The sequence below is a fragment of the Prionailurus viverrinus genome, chromosome B1 (assembly GCF_022837055.1).
Source record: "Prionailurus viverrinus isolate Anna chromosome B1, UM_Priviv_1.0, whole genome shotgun sequence".
NCBI classification, from domain to species: domain Eukaryota; kingdom Metazoa; phylum Chordata; class Mammalia; order Carnivora; family Felidae; genus Prionailurus; species Prionailurus viverrinus.
This window is the reverse complement of record NC_062564.1, coordinates 103,772,990-103,792,740: the sequence shown is the minus strand read 5'-3', so window position 1 is coordinate 103,792,740 and position 19,751 is coordinate 103,772,990. Positions and strand designations below refer to the sequence as shown.

Sequence of the window (19,751 nt, the reverse complement as noted above, 5' to 3'; positions counted from 1 at the left end):
CTATTTCTTCTCATTTTGCTTGTATTAGTAAGAAGTTGAAAGCAAGATTTACTGCAAATATCTCTCTTAGAACAGTGGGAAAAGCAGTAGCTGAGACTTCAAGAGATCCCAATCCTAATCCCTGCTCTGCCATTAAAATAGGATGTCACAGGGGTGCCTGGGTGGCTCCTCGGGTAAGCATCTGATTTCGGCTCAGGTCAGATCTCATACTCCGTGAGCTCGAGCCCCGCATCAGGCTCTGTGCTGACAGCTCAGAGGCTGGAGCCTGCTTCAGATTCTGTGTCTCCCTCTCTCTGACCCTCCCCCATTCATGCTCTGTCTCTCTCTGTCTCAAAAATAAACATTAAAAAAAAAAATAAGATGTCACAAACTTCTGAACTTCAGTTTCCTCACTTATAAAACTTAGGGATTTGGGGTAGCTGATTTATAAGATTCCTTCCAGGTCTTGAATTCTACTAGAAAGAGCAGCCTCCAAAGACCAAATCTGAGAATCAAAGAGAACAATTTGAGAATCAAAGAGAACCAAAGTGTAACTGATTAAAACACATTGGTAAATTCTTAATGACTGTCTGAGAAAATTAAACCTTGTTTGCCTTCATTAGAGGGTAACAACTTGTTAAAATTAATAGAGAGAAAGAACTAACATTTTGCCCTACCTTTTCAATAATACCCTAGTTCATGACAACCAGATAACAGCAAATAATGAGGGAAAGCTCTTCTTTACAGAGGAATGATAATTTATAAATAAAGGAGAACTGTTTATTTGAATGAATCACCATTTTTAAATTTCTAATAACGTAACTGATTCAGGCAAGGATTATCAATGGATAATGGCTAAGACCATTAGGTAAAAGGTTGATAGTGAAATAGGTACTTATACAGTGTCAGCTCACAGATTAGTTATTAAGCACAAGTCCCTTTAAATGGAAAAATTACTAACAGTGTTGGCATTACTAACAGTGGGAAAACCAGACCTTATACACCCCCTGCCAAAATGCAGTCTTTAGTAAACCAACCTAGCCCTTCATTCCCCAGTGTCTGCCATAGGAATGTAAGAGGGGTGTTTGCTGAATTCTCCAGGCACCTCCAAGGGCGAAAGGGCAAGGGAACACACCCAGACCTCTTCCCCCTTGCCCTGTCTCTCACCCAGCACCTGGGAAGATCTGTGCTTCCTAGGAAGAAAGCACGCGGTTAAAACACAGATGAGAGGGAGGTGGACACTTCGTGCAATTCCCACTGCTTAAAACGGCACTATTTACTACAATGTCAAAAGTATCCTGAGGTATGTCACTTCATTTAACAAAAAAAAAAAAACAAAAAAACAAAAAAACAAAAAAATGGTAAAATAATCTATACCCCGCTTCCAGACTCAAAGAAATACAGAAGATAGAGAAACACATTAAATAAAGTCCTGGGAAAACAATCAGATAAATTCGGATTGTGAGATACTCTACAATTAGCTTAATTTCTTCAGAAAGGGGAATGGGAAAAGGGAGACTGTTAAAAGATTTGAAAGACCTAACCAAATGTAATAGGTGGTCCCTGATTAGATCCTGGTTCAAAACAAACAGCTATAAAAACACTTTGGAGACAACTGGAGTAGTTTGAGTATGGGCTGGAATTAGATGACATTAGGAAATTACTGTTATTTTTGCTGGATGTTAAAATGATATTATGTCTATTTAAGAGAATGTCCTCCACAGAAATATTGAGGGAAAAAAATCGTCATAATGTCTGTAATTTACTTTGAAATGCCTCAGTGAATAAAAAAATATATACATATTGATGAAATAAATTATATTAAAGTGAGTCAATCTGCAGTTGAGTCATTCACATGTGAAATAATAATAATTTTTCACAGAAGGAGTCTAGGGTCCCCACTTAGAACATAATTATATTTCCAGGTTACACTCCTGTTCATGTGTTGTTCTTATAGTACAATTAGGCCTTCAACACAGTATGTTTCTAAAAAGTTCAGGATGAAAAATATCTAATCTTCTTTCCCCACTGTGACTGAGCAGAGGCAAGTTGCCTTGCTATATCCATACTCCTTAGTACTAGAATGCTGACCTTTTGTTGAGGGTACTAATATACATAGGTAGAAAAACTATACTCACCAGCTTCCCATTTAGATAGGGAAGAGAGCTAACAATATGCAAGCAAAGATCATTGTATGAACCTACCACAAAGGCTCTTAAATGAGAGCTAAGTCAGCTGTCAAGAATACCCTTGGGCCTTGGTTACTTCCTCTCTCTCCCCACTGATAATAAAAGCATGATAGCTGGGGCTAAAGCAGCCATCATGAGGCCAAGAGGACACAAAGACTTCCACCCCAACACTTTAAGCCACTGAACTGATAGCAGTAAATGCCTAAGTGCCAACTTCTTATTATAGGGAGAACTTAATCCCCAAGGTTCAGATTCCTATAGTTGTCCCTATTACTCTCAGCTGATATAGCGAATGTCAAGGAAAAGAAACACACCAGTGCCCAAGACATAACAGAATCATTCTTTATGAAATGAGTCCCTTATAAAATAAATACGAAATGGGAAATGCAGGAGAACTGTGAGGAAGAAGAGATTCTGAGTATGTGCTGACCTGTACGCACCACCTTCCCCTTAACTCAACCCTAAGCTACTTTCATCTTTTGAGCAAAACAACTGCCACTAGCATGTACAGTCAACGGGACGTAAGTGAAGCCTTAGGCTCTGGCAAGGTACTGGTGTGAGGCATTCTCTCCAGTGGACTTAGTAATAAAGTGGAAAACAGCAGAAGAGGGCTGAGGACCGGAAACTACGGAATGCTGAGAAACGTTTGAAAGTCAGAGATGGGGGAGGGGGCCACAGCCCACAGTCTTTCCATGCTCAGCAGTCCAGGAAAGTCCAAGGAGACAAGAGAGCAAAGGAACAGGGAACTGACAACCTATCTGCCCGGGCAGGCTCATGGTGAGAGAGACCCCTTGCCTATAGGGAAGGGCTGACATCACAGAGGGCTCTCTAATTACCGTTCTTAGGCTTTGACAAAACAACCAAGGCAGACTGCCTAAACAAAGGGGCCCAGCTGGCTGAGAGAGAACAATCAGGCAGAAAAATGAGAACCATACTCTGTAAAATAGAACTTCTACAGGAGGCAGAATCATTAAGAGAAATACCTTAACTGCATAAGGGAATTTAAGGACATTCAAGTAGAGCACTCAAAAAAAAAATAACAACAACAACAACAAAACACACTTTTAAGAGTGAAAAAAGAAACACGATTTTCCAACTAAATATGTTTATACAATGAGTTGAAAGAGAAATGCAATAACCTGAAAATCACTTACCCAGCAGGAAGTCCTTTACAGTCAGGTGGAAGGAGAGCTACCTGATGATATACACAGATTCAAAGAGCATATTATCCACATGGTGATGAGAAAAAGAATCACAAAAAAGTCTCTAACTAAACAAACGAACCAGAGCAAAGGAAAGAAGATGGCAGAAGAAAAGGAGGAGCTGGTGTGTATACACACAAAATTAACAACTAACAGAGTTAGATCATATAGGCTCTAACTAACAACTCCTCAACCAACGGGGATATACTCTTAAAAGAAATTCTATTAAATAACACACCATTTCATCCAAACTTAAGGGCTGTTGGGGAAGGATGGCAGGAAGGCAAAAGCATCCCAAAAGCTGCTGGGGTGAAGGTGGGCGATGGGCGGAGGGAAGGAAAGGGGAAATGGGACATCTTGTAGAAGAAATTGTGTGTTTTTGTGGGAAAACATAGTTGAGCTCTAGGCATCAGACAAAAAAAATCATATCCATCTGATTGTGAAAGAGGGAAAGAGTAAGCAAATCACTAATGAAAAAGAATATAACATAGTAATCAGAAGAAAGAAAGGAACGAACAATGACTTGAACAGACCGCAAAATAAGGAAAATTTAAAAATAAGTTACAACAATATAAAATAAGTAATGAGAATAAAGAAAGACAACAAGAATGAAATCAGTTCTATCAGCTATTATGCTAAATATGAAGGAATTAAATTCCTCATTAAATGAGAGATTGTAATATTGCATTATGAAATATAATCTAGCTACATGTGATTACAAAAGATAAAACAAAATGATAAAAAAATGACTTTAAACGGGTAGACAAAGAAAGGCAATAGTGTCAATATCAGACAAGAATTAAATTAATGGCTGAATGCACTAAACAGAATAAAGCAGAATATTATATAGTAATAAAAAATACATTCATGAAGAAGATCTAACAGGGAGAAAACAGAAGTTTAAAAATACTAAAAATGCACAAACTTCCAGTTATAAAATAAGTCATGGAGATAAAAAGTACAGCATGGGGAATATAGTCAATAATATTGTAGTAAAGTTGCACAGTGGTAGTGACTATATTTATCGTGGTGAGTAGTAAGTCATGTACAGAATTGTTGAATCAGTATGCTGTATACCTAAAACTAATATAACATTGTATGTTAATTATGTTTCAATAAAAAATGATCAAAATGGCCAGTTTTAGGTTATGTATATTTTTAAAAAATAATTAAAAAACTTAACTAACTTTTCACCAAAATGCATATGTATTATATAATACATATAGCATATATATATGTGTATGTGTGTGTGTGTGTGTGTGTGTGTGTGTGTGTGCGCGTGCATGAAGAACTAGAGTGGGAGATTTTAAAACCTCTCCTTCAATACTGGACAGATTTATTAAGTAATAAAGATAATAAGTAAGAATATTTTTAAATGCCATTAATTTTAAAACTTAAATATCCACCAAGGATTTGAAAAGGGTATCCCTCCTACCCTACCAATCCGAAAGGCCAATAAACCACAAAATCCTAACTTTTCTTGAGGAGAGCACTGGCTTAGCTGCTGCCACAGATCACAGAATGCACAGCCGCCAGTTACCACACAAGCAGGTAAGAAATCAACTAACGCTTTAACAGCTAAAGGTACATGTGAGACAGCCTGCCCTTACAGAACCAGTGGAAGCTCCAGACGTAAGCGGAGTTCACACACACGTGCAGAGTCTTCTCCAAAGGTCTCCCATACAAGAAAGATTGGGGGACAGACAGGAGAACAGTCTCCCTCAGGGATGCAAGCATGCAGGAGCGGAACAGCATACGCTACAAGAATGACACAACACTCCACACCTCCTGCCCTGCCCTTTCTTCCACATAAGGAAAAGCCTTTAGGCACAGCAAGGGAAGCAGCACACTGTCACCTCTAGGACACAAATAAAGATCCATTGCTGCTAGAAGGGCAGGAAGTAATGCAGGCTCAGGAACTTATACCACAACCATCAGAGGACTCCTACCTTTGTGGAAGGGACAAGAAACACTCTCCCAGCAAAACACCAAGCTAAAACAAGGCAAAAGTTTGGCTCCTATGGAGAAGAGGTAGGAATGCTGAGAAGGCACAACTCCCAGGGCTCAGACTGATAAACCCTGGATAAGAATGAAGCTGGACCAAGATAGGAGAATCTCAAAAAACCATACACAGCGGTCTACTACTGATAGAAGGGGAAGAGCAAGGCAGCATGGTGAAAACCCTCTATGGTTCAGGCACTCAAGGACAAAAGAGAGCTGAGAGTCGGGGCACCTGGGTGGCTCATTCAACTAGGCATCCAACTTCGGCTCAGATCATGATCTCACGGATTGTGGGTTTGAGCCCTGCCACAGGCTCAGGGCTGACAGCTAGGAGCCTGGGACCTGCTTCAGATTCTGTGTCTCCCTTTCTCTCTGCCCCTTCCCCACTCACTCATGTGCGCTCTCTCTCTCTATCAAAAATAAAAACAAGAACATTTAACAAAAAAAAAAAAAGAGAGAGAGAGCTGAGAGTAGAACAGAAACACTGAGAAAAACCTTGAGCACTCTAGCCACCCCCAGTACAAGGCAACTCTAGAAGGATCTAAAGCCTGTGATATATTGAAGGTAACAACAGCAACAAAATAATGCAAACCCATTTTAGCTCCTAACTAGATTGATCCAAATCCCCAGACTGACCAAAAAAAAAAAAAAAAAAAAAAGAGGTGTAAATAGCATAAATGCTATTTACTGCACTCTTGATCGTTTCACACATGATGCTGGCATTCAATCAAAACTATGACATACAAAAAAGCAAGGAGAAAAAAAAACATTGTTCAGAAACAAAGCAAGCAATGGAACCAGATTCAGAGATGACACAGATGTTGGACTTATCAGATAAGGACTTTAACAATAACTATGTCTACTTTGTAAAAGAATCTACTAGAGGGGTGCCTGGGTGGCTCAGTCAGTTAGGTATACTAACTCTTGATTTTGGCTCAGGTCATGATCTCATGGTTTATGAGTTTGAGCCCAGCATCAGGCTCTGAGCTGACAGTGAGGGGCCTACTTAGGATTCTCTCTCTCTGACCCCTCCCCGCTGATGCTTGCTCTCTCTCTCTCTCTCAAAATAAATAAATAAACTAAAAAATAGTAATAACCTAATAGAAAAGGCAGTTGACATGCATGAATATATGGAAGATTTCAGCTGAGACATGTCAACTATAAAATGGAGAGTCCAGTGAAAATACTAGAAATAGAAATCACAGTATCAAAGATGAATTCCTTTGACAGAGTCACCAGGAAACTTGGCACAGCTGAGAAAAGAATCAATAAACTTGAAGATAAGGAAAAAGAAATTACCTAAACTAAAACACAAAGTAAAAAAGAAAAAAAAAGCATAGAAAAAGCAGAACAAAGCATATAAAGGCTGTGACATACTATTCTATCAAATGGTCTGACACACATGTAATTGGAGACCCAGAGGAAAGATTATACCAGAAATAAAATGTGAAGAGATAATGTCCAAGGATGTTCAAAAAATAATAAAAGACATCAAACCACACATAAAACCAAGTTTTTTTAATCAAAGACATATTTAAATTTCTAAAATTCAAAGAAAAGTAGAAAAATCTTGAATGTAGACAGAAGAAAAAGATATTATGTACAGAATGTAAGACTTACAGCAGACTTTTTGTCGGAAACTATGTAAGCCAAAAAAAAAAGAAAAACAAATAAGCAACATCCATAATGTAGTGGGGGGCGGGGGGCTGTCAACCTGAAGAACATAGCAAAATACTCTTTCAGACATGCAAAAGCTGGAGAAATTCATTGGCAGCAACTTATGCTACTAGAAATGTTCAAAGAATATGGTTCAGGCATGAGGAATATGATCCCAGACAGTAACTTAGTTAAAAGCAAAGAAATTAAGAGCTCCAGAATGTTAAAAATATATAATAAAGACAACTTGTCTGATTTTTAATTGCTCTAAAAGTCAACTGATGATCAAAAGGGAATATGGCAGAAATGTAAGGTTTATAGAATAAAATAAAATAGCTGAAAATAGTGGCATAAAGGATGGGAAGGAGGATATGCAGGTACAACAACTGTATCTCACCACCTCTTTGACATCTCTCCCTGTTGTCTAACAGAAACCTCAAAATCAACATGCCTTTGGGGTGCCTGGTTGGCTCAATCGGTTAAGCGTCTGACTTGATTTTGGCCCAGGTCATGATCTCACAGATCTTCAATTAGACCCCCACATCAGGCTCTGCACTCTCAGCAAACAGCTTGGGATTTTTCTCTCTCCGTCTCTCTCTGTTCCTCCCCTGTTCACACTCTCTCTTCTCTCAAAAATAAATAAATAGAGGCATCTTGGTGGCTTGGTCGGTCAGTTGAACATCCGACTTGGCTCAGGTCATGATCTCTTGGTTCATGAGGTCGAGCCCCACATCGGGCTGCTGTCAGTGCGGAAGCCCACTTCAGGTCCCCTGTCCTCCTCTCTCTCCGCCCCTCCCCAACTTGCGAGCACACACGCACATGTGTGTGCTCTTTCTCTCTCCTTCTCAAAAATGAATAAACATTTATAAAATAAACAACTTGAGTTCCTGATCCTCCCCCTTCAAACCTGCTCCACCCACAATCTTCCCCACCTCAGTTGTTGGCTGACAATACAACCCTTCCAATTTCTCACACTAAAATCCTTGGAATCATCTTCAGATCTTTCCCTTTCTTTCACCCTTATTCCACCAGCATACTCTGTCACTGCTATCTTCAAACTACACCACCAGCATTGCCACCATGTTGGTCTAAGCCACCATCATCTCTCACCTGGATCACTGCAACGGAATCCTAACAAGTCTTCTAAGCTGCACACTTGCCCTGTGGCCAGTCATTCTCAGAAGGACCCTTGATAAACTCAAGTCAAATCATGTCAAAACCCTGCAGTGGTTCCCCATTTGACTCAAAGAAAAGTAGACACCTTTGCAATGTCTTGAAAGAAAGAAATGTGGCCCTTAGTAGGCTTCCCTTCATTAACTGACCTCCTCCCCTAGTACTCAGCCCCAACTCACTCCCTTCCAGCCTCATTGGCCTCCTTGTCCTGGGACACAACAAGCAAACACCCATCTTAGGACCTTTGCTCTCGCTGCTGCCTAGAATGATTGTCTCCTAGAAATATGCCATCCTGTAAGTCACTGCCCAAACCTCCCTTGCCTAGTGAGCACTAACTGGACCACCTATTTATAACAACATCCCCACACCTACATCCACACACTCTGCCAAGTTATCGATACCCGGCTCTACTTTTTCTTTTTTCCTTAGCACTTACCACATTTTAACAGAGTATAAAATTTATCTAATATGTTCATTGTTTAGTTTCTGTCTCTTCTCACTAGAATGCAAGCTCCACAACAGACAGAATCTCTATTTTGTTCACTACTGAATTCATAATGGCCAGGACAGATTTTGGTGAAGAAGATGTATCTTGAATAACTATGTAAAACAGACCCGAATAGGGGCACCTGGGTGGCTCAGTTGGTTAAGCAGCTGACTTCGGCTCAGGTCATGACCTCGCGGTCCGTGAGTTTGAGCCCCGCGTGGGGCTCTGTGCTGACAGCTCAGAGCCTGGAGCCTGTTTCAGATTCTGTGTCTCCCTCTCTCTGACCCTCCCCCATTCATGCTCTGTCTCTGTCTCAAAAATAAATAAACGTTAAAATAAATAAATAAAGACCCGAATAAGTGGAAATTGTGGCACACTGACAGCACAAACTATATTCAGTCATTAAAAATAATCAATTACAGGGGCACGTGGGTGGCTCAGTCGGTTAAGCATCCGACTCTTGGTTTCAGCTCAGGTCATGATCTCATGGTTCACGAGTTTGAGCTCTGCATCAGGTTCTGCACTGACAGTGCAGAGTCTACTTGGGATTCTCTCTCTTCCTCTGTCTGCCCCTCCATCGCTCTCTCTCTCTCTCTCTCTCAAAATAAATAAAACATTAGGAAATAAATACATACATAAATAAATAAATATTAAAATAATAAATTACAGCCAAAGTAGATTGCTTGAAGGGATTTCCATTAAATACTGTTGAATGAGAAATGCTGGATGATGAAATGACTTTACTTTTTCTCATTTTTGTGAAATAATTTTGTTAAACTATATGAGTAAATGTGTGTCTGGATGGTCGTATATGAGCATGGACACAGCACTTTATCAGTATAGAGCAAAAAAAAATTTTTTTCAGTGAAAAGTATATATGGAATTATCTGAGTTCAAATTGATTAATCCACTTATTATTAATATAACTTTCCTGGGGCGCCTGGGTGGCGCAGTCGGTTAAGCGTCCAACTTCAGCCAGGTCACGATCTCGCGGTCTGCGAGTTCGAGCCCCGCGTCAGGCTCTGGGCTGATGGCTCAGAGCCTGGAGCCTGTTTCTGATTCCGTGTCTCCCTCTCTCTCTGCCCCTCCCCCGTTCATGCTCTGTCTCTCTCTGTCCCAAAAATAAATAAACGTTGAAAAAAAAAATTTAAAAAAAAATATATAACTTTCCTCAAAATCAGCCCCCTCATCGATAAAACAAGGATAACAACAGCAGGATAAACCTTGCAGGCTTCTGGTAGGACTTGAATATGAACTGTGTGATGCATTCAGTGACTACTGTCTCTGTCATTCACCTTTCTGTCACCAGCAACTAGCCCAGTGAGTGCCTAACAATTTCAGGGGCTCAATAAATATTTGTTGAAAAAATTAACCACAGCTATTATTATCACACACACAAAAAACAAAATACGAAGTTTCAGAGAAAACATCCGTTTAAGTGGATTAGTTATATACTTTAAAATCTATAACAACACCAGGATATACAAAGCTGCTTTGAGTCTCTATCCTAGAGTATAAATGTGTAAACAGAAAAAAGAGATAGCACATATGGCAGGCATCAATGGTGATGATTTTTCCTCTGATTTTGTTTCCAGGTTAGTTATCATCAGCCACCAGGAAATATAAGCAAACGTTCACTGGCAGAATTCTAGCTCTAGCATAAAGATCCATTGTTTCTTCATGAGATTCACCTTCCAAGCTGATCAACAAAACACTTTATTCCACAAAATCTCATCTCTTTATATTAACATTTATGCATGGTGATTGTTCCTCTATGCTTTTACTTACTTTTCTTTTTTTTTTTTAATGTTTATTTATTATTGAGAGACAGGGACACAGAGTGCGAGCAGGGGAGGGGCAGAGAGAGGGGGACACACATAATCTGAAGAAGGCTCCAGGTTCTGAGCTGTCAGTACAGAGTTCAGCATGGGGCTTGAACCCACAAACCACGAGATCATGACCTGAGCCAAAGTCGGACACTTAACCAACTGAACCACCCAGGTGCCCCCTTACTTTACTTTTCAGGGTACCTCTTTCCCATATGGTTTTCTAACCCTATACAACATATTTTTTTGTTTTTGTTTTTGTTTTTTAGCTTATCTTAACTTTCATAAACTCAGATTTGAACTTTACTTCAGGTATTTTCCCTGGGATTTGACTCATTAAATGTCTCTACTGCAAATCCCTCAAAAAGAACCAAAGTGTTTGCCTTGGTTTGAAAGAGAGGGCGCTGGTATCATGGAAGACATGGGAGCTTGAGAGGCAGCTGTTAGCCGCAAGACTCCATGTGAAGCTTCTCTGGGCTCTGGTGTCATCATTTGTAAAATAAGAATGTGCATATTAGATTACTTCTGAAGTTCTTTTTCTACTTCCCACGAACATACTTTTTCCTCCTTTTTGTAAGGGAACCACTCATTCAGGTTTTATTGCATGACAACTCTGAAGATCTCACCAGAATCAATACTGAAAACAAGGCATTATATTCATCAACATGGTAGATCTGCAATGAATACATTTTATCAGGATCAGTATGTGGGGAACAACTCACCCCAGTTAGTTATCGTAACACGTTCCACAGAATCCAGGCCAAGAATTATAATTTGGAGCCCAGGTAAGATAGTAATGGCCCACCAAAAATATTTACATCCTAATTCCCAGAATCTGTATGCTACCTTTACCTTATCTGATATAAGAGACTGTGCAGATGTAATTACATTAGGGATCCTGAGATGGGGAGATTATCCTGGACTACCTGGGTCAACCCGATCCAACCACAAGGGTCCTTATAAGAGAAGCCAGGAGGGTCAGAGTAAGAGAAGGAAATGTGACCACAAAAGCAGAGGTTGGAGAGATATAGAGCAAAGGAATGAGCAAAGGAATGTGGGCAGCCTCCAGAAAACTGCAAAAGGAAAGGAGGCAGACTCGAGAGACTCCAGAAGGAACCACTCTGTCTGCTCATTTTAGATTTATATTCTCCAGAACCATAAGATAATAAACTTATATTGCTTTAAGCCACTAAATTTGTGATAATTTGTTACAGCAGTAACAAGAAACGCATACCCCAGCACTGCCAATAAGTTTTGTCCAGAAAAGTAGTTGTGTATAAAATCCTACGGTATCTGACGAAGTTTGAACTAGGAACCCGTGTTTGTTCATGAGAAAGGCAAAGTATAGTGGGACACTGCCCTAGGGTTCATGGACACAGGATGGCACTCAGGAGCCACTTGGGCAAGAAAGCACAAGATTGAGAAGGAAGGGAGCAAGGAACAGAGCTTCCCAGGGGGGTCAATTCAGTTGCTGGTGTGTAGACAGGTGTTGGCAATGCTATTTACTGCTTCTACTGGAATTAGGGGACCAGAAATCTGGGAGAGACATTTTATTTCATTTATATTTAGTTATTTCCTTTTCAGCTTTTCCTCAGCCTTCCTGTTAATCTTTGGTTGTTTTTAAAAATATAAGCCCAGTTCAACTACACTACGCTTATGCAGGTTACAGGGCTTCTAGATATAAAGGAAAATAACTACATATCTAACCTGGTAAAGTTTTAGCCTGCTAGTGAAGAATGAACTGGAAAGAAGAAAAAGTTAAACGTCAGCATAAGGACAATTGCAAACATTTTGACAAAAAGTAATTATCCACCAAGTGTGCAATCTGTAACTGGGGATAATAATAAACCTTCAAAAACTGTTGTACAATAAAATGAGATAGCATACACAAGTACACAGTAAACAGAAAACCTAGAATTCATACTGTGTGCTTGTGTGTGACACTTTCAGGCTGCCGACCCAACAGTCTCCTCTGTGTAAGGTGGTCCTTCAATGGAAATATTTAAACAACTCCTATGGGGCACCTGTGTGGCTCAGTTGGTTAAGTGTCCAACTCTTGGTTTCGGCTCCCGTCATGATCTCACAGTTTCCTAAGTTCGAGCCCTGCACTGGGCTCCCCAATGACAGTGCAGATCCTGCTTGGGATTCCCCCCGCCCCTCCCCCACTCATGCTGTCTCTGTCTCTCTCAAAATAAATAAACTTAAAAAACAAAAAACAAAAAAAATAACTCCTTTGTCTGCAATATGGCCTGTCACAAGGTCTAGCCCTTAAAGGACTGTTTCAATTTTTTTTATAATTTTTTTTAATGCGTATTTTATTTTTGACAGAGAGAGACAGAGCATGAGCAGGGGAGGGGCAGAGACAGAGGGAGACACAGAAACCAAAGCAGGCTCCAGGCTCTGAGCTGTCAGCACAGAGCCTGATGCAGACTCAAACTCCCTAACAGGAGATCATGACCTGAGCTGAAGTTGGGTGTTTAACCGACTGGGCCACCCAGGCACCCCAGAAGTGTCCACCTTATTCTAATTATTAGCAAATTGCAATGTGTATAACTTTGAATGAACTCGGGTCTCCTTTTTCTACTCAAGGGCTTTCCAATAGTCTCATCCATTCTTTCTACAAGAACAATTCATGGCTTACATAGAAACAGCTACGAAAGGACCTTCTCTTCATCCAACCTCTAATTTCCATAATGGCAAGAAAAGGAAAGGAGGTCCTTTCCTTTTCATCTTATTCTCACTATGAAAATTTTCTACAGAAAGAGAGAAAGAGAGAGAGCTTGTGAGACAGCACAAGCTCAGGCCTGCAAAAATAGATTATTGCCAAGGAAAAACCTAATAGGGCTAAGGTGGGGCCGGGCATTAGGTGATTCTATTGCAGGGAACTCACTCTGGCAAACACTGCACAAAAAAGAGTGGACCTAAAAAAGGATTAAGGGGTCCCATTGTTAAGAAAAAATCAAATTGACCTGATGAATGTAGAGGGAGTGGAGTCTCTAGAAAGATCCCACAATGTCTGTACCAGTCTGGATTAGCTTCTATGAATTTGAAATCAATAGATGGCTTTAGTTGCAATTGTTGTTTTCTTTCTTTCTTTCTTCCTTTCTTTTATTTATTGATTTATTGATTGATTGATTGATTTTTGAGAGACAGCACAAGCAGGGGAGGGGCAGAGAGAGAGAAAGAGAGACAGAGACAGAGAGAGAGAGACAGAGAGAGAGAGATAGGAAGCACAGAATCTGAAGCAAGCTCCAGGCCCTGAGCTGTGAGCCCAACGCTGGGCTCGAACCCATGGACCACGAGATAGTGACCTGAGCCGAAGTTGGACACCACCCAGATGCCCTGCAATTGGTTTTTTTGTGTGTGTTTGTTTTTATTGAAACAGAAGTGTTATACAACCATGTGTGTTATAAAAGTGTGACAAAAATTTGCTATTTCTAACATATAAAGTGATATATTCCAAAACTTATTCAGAATAGAGAATATGAAGTTTAAGGTCTTTGCTGAAATACAGTCTTCTCAGACCCCTTGATCCTTGATTTATGGCCAGAAGGCCCATTAAAGGTAACCTGGAAAATATTTAATAATCAAGAAACTACACACAAACAGGTAAAGACATTCAGCTTTGGCTTTACCATTCAGCTAAAATCTGCTATTCAGCTTCAGCTTCATCCTCAGCCTTTGGAAGGCAAAGGAACTGAAAACTAATTCAGGGTTATTTCTGGCATCAGTGAACCTGTCCATGATTGATGACCTTTTGATCGAGTATTTTGTGATCATAACTAAATTATGTCACTAATAGTAGGACATCTGAATTCAATGCAAACATCTGCATATTCACTTGAAATATAGATATGCATTCTAGATGTGATCGGGATGAAAAATTCTGTGTTTTACATGTTGAAATTGTAAGAGCCAGGAAAAGATAAGTGTCTATTTAGTACTGCAATAATAAGATAGACTAACATATGGTGATTTGGGAAGCTGTTCACTCTATATCCAAAAATAATAAAAAATGTCCAAATAACTAAATACATGGAAAAATAAGTTGGAATTTATAAAAATATCAAAAGAAAGTACATTGGCCAGCTGTTTCTAAAGCCTAAATAGTAATATAAGACACAATATAGGGATTATGTAATAATTCTAATTATTCGTATAACTTTTTAATTTATAACTATTAATAACAATAAACAAAATAATGTTTAAGAATTGTGTTATACTTTTTAAGTAATTAAATTTAGGCCTGAGACTTTCATGAAAAATACATTTGGGAATTTTCTAGATGCCGTGAGAAAGGATTAAAAGCAGAATTTCAACTTCTGCTTTGAACGAATGTGGATGTTGACATTTACCTATTTGACAAAAACATCTATTCAGTTCATCTCAAATTCAGATAAAGTGTTTACTCCTGGTTTTCACCTTTGAGCATTCTTCCAAACTCCCATTTGAAAAAGTAAGTATGGGGTTGGCTTCTTCCAGTTTTATCCTGGGAGATGCTTATAGGTCATATTGTCAAGGAAGCCCTCTGAAGCACTGATCTACCTTTCTTCCCCCTTTCTGATTTATACTCAGATGAAAGGCATCCTGGTGTCTCTGGGTGCATTCTGTGACCCTCTTGCTAGCATACCTTTCCTAAACAAGCCTGCTCTTACCCAAACCTCGTTTTCAAAGTATCTGTTCGGTGCGAGTGTGAACTTGGTAGGGATAGATCTGGAAAGAACATGAGCTTTGAACCTAGAAGCCATGGGTTTGAAGCCTCTGCACGAAATTTAACTGTGCATTACTTCTGGTTTTTTTTTGTCTCTTACATGAGGATTAATACTGTTCTCAAGGGAACTGTGCTGATGACGTTACTAATGTAGATAAAGTTCCAGAAAGTGGCCCTGGCACAAAGTATCTGCTCAATAAACAGTGGCTCTCGTTACCCTGGGCATTTTACCACTGGCTTTGTGGTTCCAGATTTTACACATCCTGTGAAACGGCTGTAACACGTGTCTCATCAAATCCAAAGGTTTGGAATTTTCCAGTTATCTCTCCTCCTATGCCTTTGTTTTCAACATCCAACATTTCCAGGCCGTTCCCCCATGCATAGTGCAACGTGCCTGCCTTGCTCATTTGTCTCTAAACTTCTGGAAAGAGAGATCTAGTCAGAGAAAATGCAAAGGCAGAGAAAAAAAAGATCAAAGATTCTACGATTATCGAGTTGTCACCTCCCAGAATACACACAACACATTTTGGAAGCAAGGAAAGAACTTCTGAGTGTGTGAATGAGATTCCAAAACCTGTTTTGAGCTTCGCTCGGGATGACCCCCTCCCAAACCCTATAGCGAGAGCGCTTCCGACCACATTTCCAATCACCCTAAAGGAAGAAAGGCGGCGGCGGGGCTGCGTGCGCGCCTGTGAAGACACCCGCCCACGCGCGGCTCCGCCAACGCAAAGACGCAGCTCACTCCCAGCACCGAGGAAGAGGGAGGCTCCATCCGGACTCACTTCCTGCAGGGGAAAGGAAAGACCTCTTGGTGCAGGGCGGCCCGCGGCAGTTCCGCCCCTGGACCGGCCGGCAGCAGAGCGCGCCCCGCAGGCACTTACGTGGCGCTGCCCGCTCGGGAGACGCGGCAGGCGAAGGCCGCCCCGTCGGCCCCGGCCTTCCCGCGGGGGTCCCGGTCGGCCCCGGCTAGGGGCGACGGCAGGGACGCCCGCAGAGCCCCCAGCCCTGAGGAGGGGCGACCCCGGGAGGCGCACAGAGCGCGACAGGAGCAGGGGCGCGCAGGCTGCCGCCGGGTCACCCACCTTTCTCACTCTGCGGGCCGTGTAGAGCCCCATCCCGTCCTGAACCCGGGAGGACTTCAGGGAGAACCTGTCCGGCACGTACATGCCCAGCATTTTCCCGGCCGCGGCCGCCGCCGCCTCGCTCAGCACCAGCGCTCTGCGCCCGGGAGGAGACACATCGAAATTTGGGGTGCTGGGTGGAGGGGAGAGGCCGGCAGGGAAGGAGGAAATGGAGTTTTCCTCCCAGAATCCCCACCTCCCCGCCGATTCCAGGATCCCCCGCGGCTCAGCCCCTCCTAGTCCCGGGTCTGGCTCAGCCCGGAGCCGCCGCGGCCGCTGCTGCCATTGCTGCCGCGGGGGCGCGGGGGGCGCGGGCCGGGGCGCTGCGGTCTCAGAGACGCCGCGCGCTGATTGGCCCGAAGTTGGCGGCTCGCACCCGCGCCGGGCGCGGAGCCGAGAGCGGAGCTGACCTCGGGGCCTCAAACCCAGAGGCCGGCGAAAGGAGTGGACCAGCCTGCTCCCCGCGTCCAGCGCCGCAGCGTTGAGACCCGCCCTTGTCCAGCTCTGGGTTTTGCCGCGCTGAACTAGTTCTAGTTGGGAAATTGTACTGTTTTCAGATGCAAAACGAAATGGGCCGTGACACAGCTGGGGGCATCCTCCAAAACAATTTTATGGAGTTCCAGACTCTGAAAGTATGCTTATTGCCCGACTACTGAAAACTAACCCTGAGGAGTAAGAAATTTGGGTCCTTCTCGCATTGTTTTTTTCATGCTTGTTTCAGGGATTTGAACTCGTAGGGAATCAGTAAGTATGGTGATTAACGTACAGGGAACGGGGGTGTACACAGTCTGCAACTAATCCATTTCAAGTTAATTCAAAATTTGTCGCGAACAGTTTAAATATTTAAATCCAGTAGAAACTAGTTATTGTATGGTGCTGTAACCCAGAGAATGTGCTTACGCTTCACAAGATACACCATTTCTGAATCCTCTCTTGCTTGGAAATCACCAGACCCGTGATAGATCTTCAGACATAAACCGAGGAGATGGGAGAAGGGAAAGCCCAAACAGCAGAATCCAGTATCGCAGGAATGACAAAAGTCTTGTTTCACAGTTTTTAATAAAGTTAGGTATTGCAGTGTGCTCAGAAGAAATTTGAAAAGGCGTTTGGTTGTTTTTTGTTTTGGTTTTTTTTTTTTTTTGTTTTTCCCTTTAAGACAAGCTAGGAGTTTGCTATCAATTTCTTTTGATGGTCTTCATAATGTTCTAATCTGAGGTCTTTGGGAATCCATTTGATGTTCCTTGTAAACCGTTAAAAATCATAATAATTTTGATAACGTTAAAGACCACACTGTCAGAAAATAAAATTCAACTAAACAAATTTTAAAGATTTTATTGGATTCATTCACCAATCCATGAGTGGGGCAGCATCCAATCTGGCAAATAGAAAAGAGCTCAGAGAAGCTGTACTAAATGAAAAATTCTTACCGGTAAAAGGAAGCAGGAACAAGGAAATTATATCAAACAAAAAAGCAGATTGACTGTTGCAAGGTTACTTTCTTTTAAGTGATGGCAGATGTCTCTGGCAAATCTAGTGCTTGGTCATCAGGCAACTCCTGATAACTGGTTTAAAATTACATTTCTAGAAGAGCCAAAGCCAATTAAGTTGCATCTCAGTTTGGTAACATGGGACTTAGCATAAGTAACTCCATTTTGAGCCTGTTGGCTTGTTGTTACCAATGCACAACCATGGAAATGATTTCTTTTTCTTGGAGACTATAAGAAAAGCCTTGGAACACAAACAGTTCCTAATTTCCTAAATAGAAGAACTTTACTAAAATCATATAATAACAATATTTGGAGATTTTATTTTATTTATTTATTTATTTTTAAGAAGCCTTTTTCAACGTTTTTTAATTTATTTTTGGGACAGAGAGAGACAGAGCATGAATGGGGGAGGGGCAGAGAGAGAGGGAGACACAGAATCGGAAACAGGCTCCAGGCCCTGAGCCATCAGCCCAGAGCCTGACACAGGGCTCGAACTCACGGACCGCGACATCGTGACCTGGCTGAAGTCGGAGGCTTAACTGACTGCGCCACCCAGGCGCCCCTGGAGATTTTAAATAATAGAATAAATGATCCTCTTTGAAAAATGTAAGGGTAGGGGCGCCTGGGTGACTCAGTCGGTTAAGCATCCAACTTGTGCTCAGGTCATGATCTCACAGTTCATGAGTTGGAGCCCCACATTGGGCTCTGTGCTGACAGTTCAGAGCCTGGAGCCTGCTTCGGATTCTGTGTCTCCCTCTCACTCTGCCCTTCCCCTGCTCACACTGTCTCTGTCTCTCAAAAATAAATAAATGTTAAAAAAAAAAGAAAGAAAAAAAAACTTTAAAGAAAAAGAAAAATGTAAGGGTAGCTTTGTCAGGGGTAAGAACAATGCCTTAATCAGAGAACATTGCCTTAATCATTCTGAGTTTTGATCCCTTTGACCTACTGTTGAAGATACTATCTAACTTTCTGTACGGGGGAAGGAGATTAATCAATAAATAAATACAGTTTACTTGAAGGGAATTTAAAATTAGATGGTCTTGAAACACATAATAGGTATTCAGTAAATATTTCTTGATTAAAAGTCAATTCTAAGGCTAATCCGAGATTTTTCAAAGTAGTGAATGAATGGTGAGACTAAATTTCACTTGTGCCCCAAAGAATCCGGACTAAGTCAGTTTTCCTGGGGTTCTTTAAACCAGTGCTATAACCAGGCCAGACCAGGTCCACTGTGCCCAGCTGGACCAGATCACAATCCAGAGGGTGGCCCATGGCATTTTCCCCAGAGCACTCACTCAGTTCTTTGTCAGACCCAGTCTTTCAGCTCTGGCCCTTAAGCCACACTGGCTTTTCAGTCAAAAGCTCTGTCAAGTCTCTTTAGGCACAGAAGTTTCCACAGCTTTTGATCATTAGATAGAAAAAGAAATGTTTTCTGGTCTTGGTCTGACACAACCCTCATTCACTCATGACCCTGGTTTGGCATAGCTCCCTTTTGGTTGCATGCTATGTTTCTGGGGAACAAAGTTGTCAGCTTGAGAATGTTCATCTTTCTGAACGTAGGCATCTCTGCTAATTAATAAATAGTATAAAATAAATGTAAAGATAAGTCTAAAATTAATTAAATAAGCTTTCCAGATCTTTTATGAATCTCTGCCAGAGATTTTGTTGCAACTGGCACAAACAGTAGATTTCATTAAATAATGCAATAATCTTTTTACCTATGTGATAGAGTGCTCAGAAAATCCACTGCCTAGAACATGGAAACCAGTAATAAAAAGCTCTTAATAATAATCTCTATTACAAGACATAAAAAAGGATACATGTTTGCCAAATCAAAATGCATAATACTGACCGGAAATTTGATTTTGAATCCTGTAAGACAGTAGTTGTACAATGAGTCATTTCTTAGAACTTTAAAA

At 41.2% G+C, this 19,751-nt stretch overlaps 1 protein-coding gene across 4 annotated transcripts in view; it reads right to left on the bottom strand.

Annotated features, from left to right (window-relative positions):
- The window catches only part of PRDM5 (PR/SET domain 5), a 206,063-nt gene extending 189,225 nt beyond the window's left edge, over nt 1-16,838 (bottom strand). For all 4 annotated transcript variants that reach the window (XM_047857411.1, XM_047857412.1, XM_047857414.1 and 1 more), the window contains exon 1: nt 16,307-16,838. In XM_047857411.1, the coding sequence (XP_047713367.1) occupies nt 16,307-16,399 (93 nt within the window). In that variant the 5' untranslated portion in view covers nt 16,400-16,838. The remainder of the gene's footprint in view (nt 1-16,306) is intronic.
- Between the last annotated feature and the right edge of the window lie 2,913 nt (nt 16,839-19,751).